Source organism: Electrona antarctica (genome assembly GCF_951216825.1).
Source record: "Electrona antarctica genome assembly, chromosome: 3".
Lineage (NCBI taxonomy): Eukaryota > Metazoa > Chordata > Actinopteri > Myctophiformes > Myctophidae > Electrona > Electrona antarctica.
Window position 1 is genome coordinate 32,659,541 of NC_136808.1, and position 10,318 is coordinate 32,669,858.

At 44.3% G+C, this 10,318-nt stretch overlaps 1 protein-coding gene across 1 annotated transcript in view; it reads right to left on the reverse strand.

The window, feature by feature from the left end:
- LOC306919737 (neural-cadherin) overlaps positions 1-10,318 on the reverse strand; it is a gene marked incomplete at both ends in the record, with an annotated part of 380,035 nt that overhangs the window by 144,631 nt on the left and 225,086 nt on the right. Inside the window, one exon of the mRNA XM_079496290.1 lies at positions 5,695-5,924. Within this exon, the coding sequence (XP_079352416.1) occupies positions 5,695-5,924 (230 nt within the window). The remainder of the gene's footprint in view (positions 1-5,694; positions 5,925-10,318) is intronic.

A 10,318-nucleotide genomic window follows, 5' to 3' on the forward strand; every position in this document is an offset into this window, starting at 1 on the left:
TTTTGCCTCGTTTGTGTTTTGACAGGATCCAGAGTAGTTGTGTGCACCGATTGTTTATGATGTTTGTGATGTTGAGAAGTGACTGGGTTTTTCATTGATTGAGGCTGTTGAGATGAGGATTGCTGTGTGACGATAGTAGGCTGGATTTTAGGTTTAGCACCTTGCCTGAAATAGGACTCCATTCCATCTGACTTCTTGCCAGTGACGCTGCTGCCAGCCTCCTGTAGCACTGCTATTTTTGCAGTAGAGGCTGATATTTGAGCATCCAACTCCACTTGCTCTTTTTTCCTCCTTAGCCTCAGCCTGTTCCTCCAAAGCATGTAGCTCTTTTAGTGCAGCAGCACGAGCCACAAGTGCTGCCTTATCCGCCTCTGCTTTGATGCGTGCAGATGAGGTGGAGGATCTTTTGCTGGATTTTGAAGCACTGCTTTTATGACCATCTGACACATTGGAAGTGACATTTGAAATACTATCGTGTGGCTCAACATTAACCACATCATTGTCACGGGCAGCAACAGAACTCTCAATTTCAATGTTAATTTCATCACCTTTATTGTCGCCTGTGGCAACAAAACCCTCACTCCCAGAAATTACATTTTCATCATCATCATCATCATCAACATCATCATCATTGTCATCATCATCATCGCCTGGAACATAAAACCTCTCACCCATTTCCTTCATAAAATCATCAAAATTAAGCATTTTTCCATCATACAAGATTTGTTGTCTGTTGGCTTCATCAGCCGGAACAAGCCCCAAAAAGGTTGTGTGAACACTTTTCGTTTCATCATATAACCCTTTGAAAATATGAAATGCATCTTTTGCCTCGTTTTCATGTGTCTCATCCAAAAAGGCAGTAACATTTTCCTTCAGAGTTGTCAGCTTGCTCAACTTAGCCTTTCTTTTCCTCTGCAAGCTTTCAACTTTCTCAAACAAAGCCTTAGGAGTCATTTTGACCACCCGTTTTCCCATGGCCATTTCCCCAGACTCAAGTTCAATTTCAACTTCATTGTCATCACCAGCGCTCTTTAGCGCCTCCACTTGATCCATGTTATTTAGACCTTGTTTGTTCAATAAAGTACTTGTTCAACTTCAAACAATAATAAGCCGCGCGCAAAGTAGCACTCCTTTACCAATGCATTGGATTTGTTATTTCACTTATTTGTGTGCACACCTTTCCTAACAATGGCCATTGTTTTAATGTCGGTGCTGCGCCGGTAAGCCTTTAGCCTACCACATTGCACGCTGAACGCCGTCAGCGTTGATGAGATGCGAATCATGCGATCCCGATCGCCGTGCGCCGCGGTCCGGTCCAGTCCGCTGCTGTCAGCTGCGGCGGTCGTGGCTGCCGATGTCCCCGTAGCACCCCTGTAGCTTGGGTTGACACCGTGCTGCTGTGTCCGCCGTGCCGCCGTGGTTGATGATCCCGTCCCGTCCGCCTTCACAAACAAACGCTGCGCTGCGGCCCGTGTGGTGTGTCGTCCTCCTTCCAAACGAGCCTCGCCGGTTCGACTTGCTTCCCAATGGCAAGCAGCACCGAGGCAGTTTGTTGACCAAATGTAATGTCAGTCCTGAACTGACACCACTGGCTGGTTACTGAAACCGAGAACTAGTTTAGACGTGTATAATAAAAACAAAAAACTGATGTCCAAACGTTGACTTATTTTTATATGAAAGGGTATTTATTTACCGTCACTTCAGCAGATTAAACGTACAACATTCAGCAGTCAACAAACTGTTGACTCTTTCACTTCAGTAACACCTGTGCCTTGTAAGCCACTTCCTATAGACTAGACAAGGCCAAGTGGCCAACACCTTGGCCTTGACTGTGAATCATCAATTATAGAAAGGAAATGTATAGAAAAGAAATGGCTCTTACAGCAACATTTTCAAAAAATCAGTCAACCCACGGTCAGTCAACCCATGGTTGTCCAGAACTGCCACAAAAGGCATCTGCCGGCTCTGGACAATGCCCCTGCCCGGGCTCCATATATGGAGCTGGCCTGTTCTGACATCACAACACTCCATATTTGGGCATGCCTGACACAGAACTCCATATATAGGAATAAAAGGGACACAGAGAGACAGATAAAGATATCTCTATATATGGGCATAAAAGGGACACAGACAAATGGGTGGAACGGGTATTGCATAGCCGGGTGGGGCATGGATCTACAACTTCCATCATCCATCAACTCGGTTCTCTACAGCCGGGCACCGGTGACACTAATGGCACAAAAATATTTTTCAAATGGGGGTCCACAGTTAAATACATATTAATTTATGGGTCCTTGAGTGAGTTGAGTTGAGCTATGCAAAACAGACGTCATAATTTGGTCTGCCTTTCATTATTTTCAAGGAAAAAAGCTAACTTTTGTCAACTCTCTAACTTTCAATTGCCCTACTTCAGGGCAAAAAAAATACATCATGTCATTGATTAGTGAAGTGGTTAACGCTAAACTCAATTTTATTTCAATTTTATTTTCAAAAGTTTATTTATTTGCTTTTAATGTCCTTGATGGACGTGTTGAGCTTCATCTGGATGGATTTCATATTCTACAGATGAAGTTGCTCTCTTCTGTCGAGTCTTATTCTTTAATGACTGATCCATATACCGATCAAAGACAATGCGTCCCACATCATAGCCAGCCATCATCATTTTGCTGCGTTTGTTGAATGCATCCTGAAGATCTGCCAGCTTCAGCATGGTTGGTGTACGTCTTCTTCATACTCTGAAGAACACCCATGGCATCAACTATCAGAACTTTGACAGGCTGTGGGATACCTGGAAGATCTTCCTGCATCAGATCAGGCTATGGGACAACTTCAAGAGGCTTTGCCTTGGCATCTACTACTGCATGCAGTACAAGACTGGCTTTGTCTGTGGGAATGTACAGGGTGCCATCAACAGCACACAGAGAACGGGGAACTATTGACATCTCATATTCAGCAATTGTCTCCTCAAGTTTGGGAACGAAACTTGGTCGGCTGCCTTGGATGATTAAAATCGTCTGGATTGACTGGATGACTTTGTCTCCAATACGTATTTTCGTTTTAACATCCAATTCGAAAAGGTCTTCAACTTGAGTTTCGTCATTACTCTACTTGATGTAGAGATCAATCGTTCAGAAACAAACTCCTCAAAGTGCTTCTGGCCCTTATCTGCAAACTGAAGAATGTCACTTTTTGCCCCACCGGCACAAGTGCTGATGAAACCAGAATCTTCAATGGTGTCTTCTCTTGGAACGGATTACCTCCACAGTGCAACTCAATCAATTTACGTTGCTTGAGAGAATTTTCTCTTTACCTCAATGAAATCTCTAAAGTTCTCCTCAGAATAGGGATGCTATGGTTCAACACTTTAATTGCCCGGGGTTATTTAATCCATTACATTAATGCGCCCATTCGATTTATAAACACGGACCCCTTTTCCGGACGGACCGGCGGAAGTTGTTGCTGTGTGTGTAGCAGCTAACAATAGTCACACCACTCTAGAGTCGATCGACAACAAGAATAAATCTATTGAGACTAGCGACTGGACCGCGGAGCGCCGTCTAACACAGGATCTTTTTTCAGAAAAAGACGGGATGATTTAGATCGCGAGTTATGAACGTTTTAAGATTTTCGTTTTCATCAGCTAAACAGAGGAGGGAGTTTTTCGATGACGTCTCACTCTTGCGTGTCACCAAGGATTGCCCAGGAGGCGCGCCTGGGCTATAGAGCCATGCGATCCGTTCTCGTATCAATAATCTTCGTCTTTTGGACAATACTTCGTCCTGGGCGTCGGGCGTTGCATGCAACTCTGCATAAGTATTTAAGGATATGCTTATAATGCTTACAAGAAGAGTTCCTATATACAGCCATGGAGTATTTCGTTGTTGTTTTTTCTGACGGAAAATACTTTTAATGAGCTCCTGCTGCGAGCACAACGTCAGGTAGGCTAATCAATATGATCATGTATTAATATGATGGTGTTGCCTGATGAATATAGATCTACAGGCTCCCAATGTGTATTGATGCTTGTGGATCAACTGCTTCCAAACAACACCAGGTGGATTCACTCGCGGGTCGAAGGGAACTCTGTAGTGATGTTTTTTTTTCTTTTCTTTTTTTCCCTCTAAACCGAAAAAATTGCGGTCCGTAAAGGTATATTGAACCGTGCAGAGCGTACCGAATGGTTCAGCATAACAAAACAACATATAATAACGGCATGGACTCTAGGTGTGCAGTCTATGAACTGTATTACCACTGATACCACTTAAATAGTAATATAGTTGAGCAGGATATCTCCTTCAAATGGCATGAAATCATCCTAAGATTATTCTATTCTATTAGACAACCAACAACCAACTGCAGTCCTTCCGAGTTATGAGATATAAACAATACATAAATGGGGCCACCTCTCACGGGTACGGGAAGGAAAATAATAATGCATCATATGACATCCGACAGTATTTCCCAGTAATATATAATTTGTATTTATTTTTCTAAATATGTAGTGCCAGAGAACTTTAAGCCCTAAAGTCCCTTGACAAATGCAAGTAGCTCATTGATAAGCTGGCTGCTCGTGGGCAAGTGTACTAATGTGTTTATCTAAGCTCATCTCACTCAAGAATCGCCTAAGGGTGGCGCCATCGCTCGATTCGCTTGATAAACTGAGGTTACTGAAGTAACCCAGAGTTAACGCTCTGTCACCTTTGGCCAAATGTAAATAGGAATCTTTATAAATACTGTGCTAGCAAAGGTTTTTACATGCATACATAATTGTAATGCTATATATCTATGGTATACTGTATTGTAAGCAGTTCTTCTATTCAGCAGTGTGAGCTGTGAGGCTGGTGACAAGATATGCTTATACGTACTGTATATTATTATTATATTATGTGCTATTACAAGTAGGTCTGATTGTTTTGATAAATATGGATACGTGTTTTCTTTAGGGTCTAGGCTTAGGCAAATGTTACGTTTCAAAATGTTAAATTAAACTGCAATTAAATGTTCATTGTTTCTCAAATATGTTATTGACGTTTGGAGAAAGACGTGGACAAAGGATGATCGATATGCTCCAGGAAAGTAATCGGGGGATGCAGACACATGCACATAACATTCCATGGCTTTGTGTTGTGATTTGAGTCCATGTGGTTAATGACATACAGCAGGCTACACAGACACACAGAGAGACTAATTACGACTAATAAGAGCCTAATCAGTGTACCATAATGCTGCAAACAAATAAACTTGAACTTGAAGTCTGCCAGTTTCCACAGCATGTTTTCTCACTTTAAAGTGAGTTGTTCACACCTCACAAATGAGAGTCAAGTCGCATTGATCTGTAGGCCAGTGCAGTTATACGATCAATCCGATGCCCTTGTGGTTCGAGAAGACTTTTGCCTATGGTCACTGTTACAAATAATTGTCACGGTTGCTGGTTTTATGCAGTTTCACTTATCCAACTGTCAAACTGTATTTACACGGCACTAGAGGCTGTAAACTGTTTGGAAGAACAGCGCTTAAGGCCAGCATGAAACACGTGCAACTCTAGCAATCGCTCCGTGTCGTCTGAGGACATGCTCAAACTATTACAGCAATGCTGCAGCGCCTTGCAGAAACCCTTGACCCGTCTGATACACATTTAAATTGACTGCATCTAAATGACAACTTGTCCTTGGTGCAGTTGTGACAATTACAAACCTTTTGTTTATGAGCAGCCAGATAACCGTGCAGCTTCTCAGGCCGGATGTAGGAAGGGCCAGCTCTGACTGCAAAGCGAACATCCAACTCCCGGTCTCCCGTGTCCTTCAGGCTGAAGATGTTGGTGTCTTCACGTGCAACGGAGAGCATCTCGGACAGGAAGTCCAACAGTAGCTCATATCGGCTCTGTTGCTTCCCTCTCTGGTCAATGAATTCCTTAGCTGTGATACCTGTAACACAAGGGCACGCACACGCACACACGTGCACACACACACGCACACGCACACGCACACGCACACGCACACACACACACACACACACACACACACACACACACACACACAGTGTTACAATCTAGAGGAGGCCAGAGATTCATAGCACAGAAGTATAGGATGCATGAAAGTCAATATGAAACATTTCAACTTGCTAATTGTGTTAATTTACAGACCTTATCCTTCGCCATCAACAAATGAAACACACAACCCATTTCCCCCCATTCTGAATTCCCATAGACTTGTTTTATATTGCGTCAAATAAGAACTGTGTTCCAAAAATAAACAAATTATAGCGGCGGGTTGACTCATCTGGATATGAGGAATCAACTGACGGCAAGAAAACGCTAATGTTACCGCCGCCAAATTGTAAAAATGTTCTCTAGAAACAGACTGTATCAAATATGAGTGGCTGACTATCGTAAACGACAGAGTTTTTTAATTTTCAATGCCTTATCTTTTAAAATAAACAAAAGGCTTTGCTCTGAACCCGTAGCTGATAGAGAGCCAACTATCAAACCACACGGCAGAGGTAAATATTTCCAGAAAGAAAAACAAATATACAGTATGATACTGCAGTTGTTGTGTCCGAGGCTTATGTGCAACGTAATGTTCATTTGGATAAATATGATGTCACACCATGTTTATCCATGCTTGAACACTACGTACATTTGTCCGAATTGTATTGGGAGCATGATGGCCCCTTGAGATGCAGCATCTCGTTTTAGAGAGGGACTCCACATGTACAAGTTTACAAGAAAATGGGCGGCGGTGGCTCAGGGGTAGAGTGGCTGGATGGTAACCGCAAGGTTGCCAGTTCGAACCCGGGCTCCCCCGGAGTTAGTGTCGAAGTGTCCTTGAGCAAGACACTGAACCCCTAATTGCTCCTGATGTGCTGGTTGGTGCCTTGCATGGTTTCCGCCGCCATCGGTGTATGAATGTTTGTATGAATGGGTGAATGTAATGCACAATCTATGTAAAGCGCCTTATAAGGCTATATAAATGCACCATTTGCCATTTACCAAAATGCCCATCCCTACTGTATATCTAATCTATCACCCAAATCAATAAGGGAGAAACTCACAAAATTAACCCAATGAATAAATACATAAAAAGGGAGGGGAAAAACACCTAAACGGCTCAAATAAAACCAGCACATAGCAGATAAAAATGAAAAGCTAGCAGATAAAAATGAAAAGCGAAAGCAATCTGGCAGAGGACATTAAAGAGGTTGATGGAGTCAGTGGATTGGCTGGTGCCTGGAGCCGGGATGGGACTAGACTGATTGGATAAATGGATGTTGCACATGTCTGATGAATGACGTGACACCTGTGACATGTGATTGATGGAGAGGAAGAATGGAGGGTATCTCAAACCGGGCCATGGTTCAGTAGGGAGCAAACTGCCCGGGTAGTCAGATGTTTAGTGTGTTCTACAAAATCCCCAGAATGCACCATAAAACAATCCAGTGAGGATCTTTGCTCACAAACCTAGCTGGTGCTCTCGTTTAAGGGCTCCTGCTATACTGCTCTCAATTTAAGACAGGCCATCCCAGTGGGGAATGCAGCACAATCCGCCTTTATCATTCTCCGGCCTGTTGTTTGTGGGTACTGGACATCTATAGGGCAACAGATAAGGGACAACTTTTGATATTTACATACCAATCCATATCTAAAACCATATCAGCCTTACAGTATATAGATGAGGTTAGACGTAAGGTGCATTCAAAAGTGTATCCACTGAAACGTGGCATGCATATTAAGCAAATTGAACTTGGGGACTGGGGAATCCTGAGGCATTGTGTGGACCAGTGTGGATAATCCCACCATCTGGTATTGGGTCTGCCCCGTGGCTCCCTTCCAGCTGGATGTGCCTGGAAAACCTGACTAGGAAATGCCCCAAACCCCTCAACTGGTTCCTTTTGAGACACAACCAAAGATTACACAAATGATGGAGGGACACACTGCATGCACATATACTGTACATGTACAGTTTTCGGTTGATGGTGACATCTACAGTACAGTATGGCCCTCATTTATCAATTGAGTGTAAAATCTGCCCCAAATTCGAGTGTAGGATTCGTAGTACACCCACGTCGGGTCGGCATTTACAAAGTGATCGCAGACAGCTGATCCTTCCTAATTTCATTCCTAGCAGTAATAAATGTGACGGCTGAAATCAATCTGGCACGCCCTATGAAAGCAAGCCTCGCCCTCGTTTTTGCGACATGAACAACTGCAATACGACCTGGAAACCATGGTTACAGGAAAAAAAAAGTTTCACTCGCTTGCCTAAGTTGCCTTGCTGCCCCCTCCCATACATATACACACACACACACACACACACACACACACACACACACACACACACACACACACAGACGCACGCACGCACGCACGCACAAGCAACTTGTTGTATCTTAAATAAATAAACCTGCATGAATTAAATAAAGCTTTAGGACTACCCTGTCTGTTTCTCCTCTCGCTTCGCTTCCCTTGCTGCCCGCCTCACCCCCCCGCACGCACGCACGCACGCACATATCGCAATTTGCAAGCAACTGTCACTGTGTTGTTAGTTGTATATTAAATTATTAAAGTCTTTATTCATTTAATATACAACAAGATATATTAGTGAACGAAAACCTGAACCTGTGAACCATGAATTATATAACAAATAGGCGCGCACACACGCTGCTGTTTTGCAAGGTGCATCTCCTGTCCTGTCTATCTGTCTCTCTCTATCACTGTGGTCCGTCCATACATATGTTTCGATGCCTGTGACAGCCTCTCAGCTGGTCAAACAATGCTGCTCCGCTGTTCTACGACAGAAAAACAGGTGAGGACAAAGCGTACGACAGCTCCCGACCAGACGTGATTTTTGTCTTGGCACAAGATCATTTTCAATCTTTGGCGCAAATCGTAAATGCCGAAAATTGCGGTAATTTCGGCGTACACCCATATTTTGGCGTACGCACGGTTGATAAATGAGGGCCTGTATCTATAAATCCACCAAGTCTTTGTCTGTCTGTATGTCTGTGTGTAATCCACGTAACTCGAGAACCGTTAGCCCCACCGACTTTAAATTCGACACACACGTTCCACACCACAGCAGATCTGGTTAGGGCATGCATTTCCAACTTGCATCATTCCAAGTAGGCCAGTGCCCAACGAGCACCGCTCCACGTGCACCATTCTAGTCTATCTATAAATGCACCAAGTCTCTGTCTGTCTGTATGTCTGTGTGTAATTCACATAACTCGAGAACCGCTAGCCCCACCGACTTCAAATTTGACACACGCGTTCCACAACCCACACGCGTTCCACACCACAGCAGGTGGTGCAGTGCCCGGTGTCGAGTCGGTCGTACCCACGGTTGTCCAGAAGAGCCCCAAAAAGGCCTCTGCCCAGGCTCTGGACAGGGCCCCTACCCAGCGTCTATATATGGAGCTGGCCTGTTCTGACCTCACAACACTCCATATTTGGGCATGCCTGACACAGAACTCCATATATGGGCATAAAAGGGAGACAGACAGACATAATATCTGGGTGGGGCATGCAGACATAATATCTGGGTGGGGAATCCATTTCCAACTTGCATCGTTCCAAGTTGGCCAGTGCCCAATGGGCACCGCTGTAGAGGCTCCAACGCATAATATCTGGGTGGGGCATGCATTTCCAACTTGCATCGTTCCAAGTAGGCCAGTGCCCGACGGGCACCACTGCACCATGTCTGTCTGTACGTATGTGTGTGCAGCTGTAATCCGCGTAAGTCGAGAACCATTCACCCCACCGACTTCAAATTCAACTCACACGTTCCACACCGCCACAGGGAGTGCAGTGCCCGGTGTCGAGTCGGTCGGACCCAAAAGAGCCCGGGCTCTGGACAGGGCCCCTGCCCATAGTCCATATATGGAGCTGGCCTGTTCTGACATCACAACACTCCATATTTTGGCATGCCTGACACAGAACTCCAAATATAGGAATAAAGGGACACAGAGAGACAGATCCAGAAATCTCCATATATGGGCATAAAAGGGACAGACACAGATGGGTGGAACGGGTACTCTGACACGGGTACAACGGGTATTGCATAGCTGGGTGGGGCATGGATCTCCAACTTCCATCGTTACCGACTCGGTGCTCTACAGCCGGGCACCGGTCTAGTTGGTATACTTAAATCAGGCTGCATTTTAATGATGCGAGTGCGAGTCAATGGGACTGGAATCATTCCTTTGCAAATTGCCTCGTGAACCCGTTGAACCATTTTTACAACGTGGCCACAATATTTCAATATTTCATTGAAATGTTAGCGATGAAAAAATGTTCTACTGACGTACTGACCATGAACCGCAT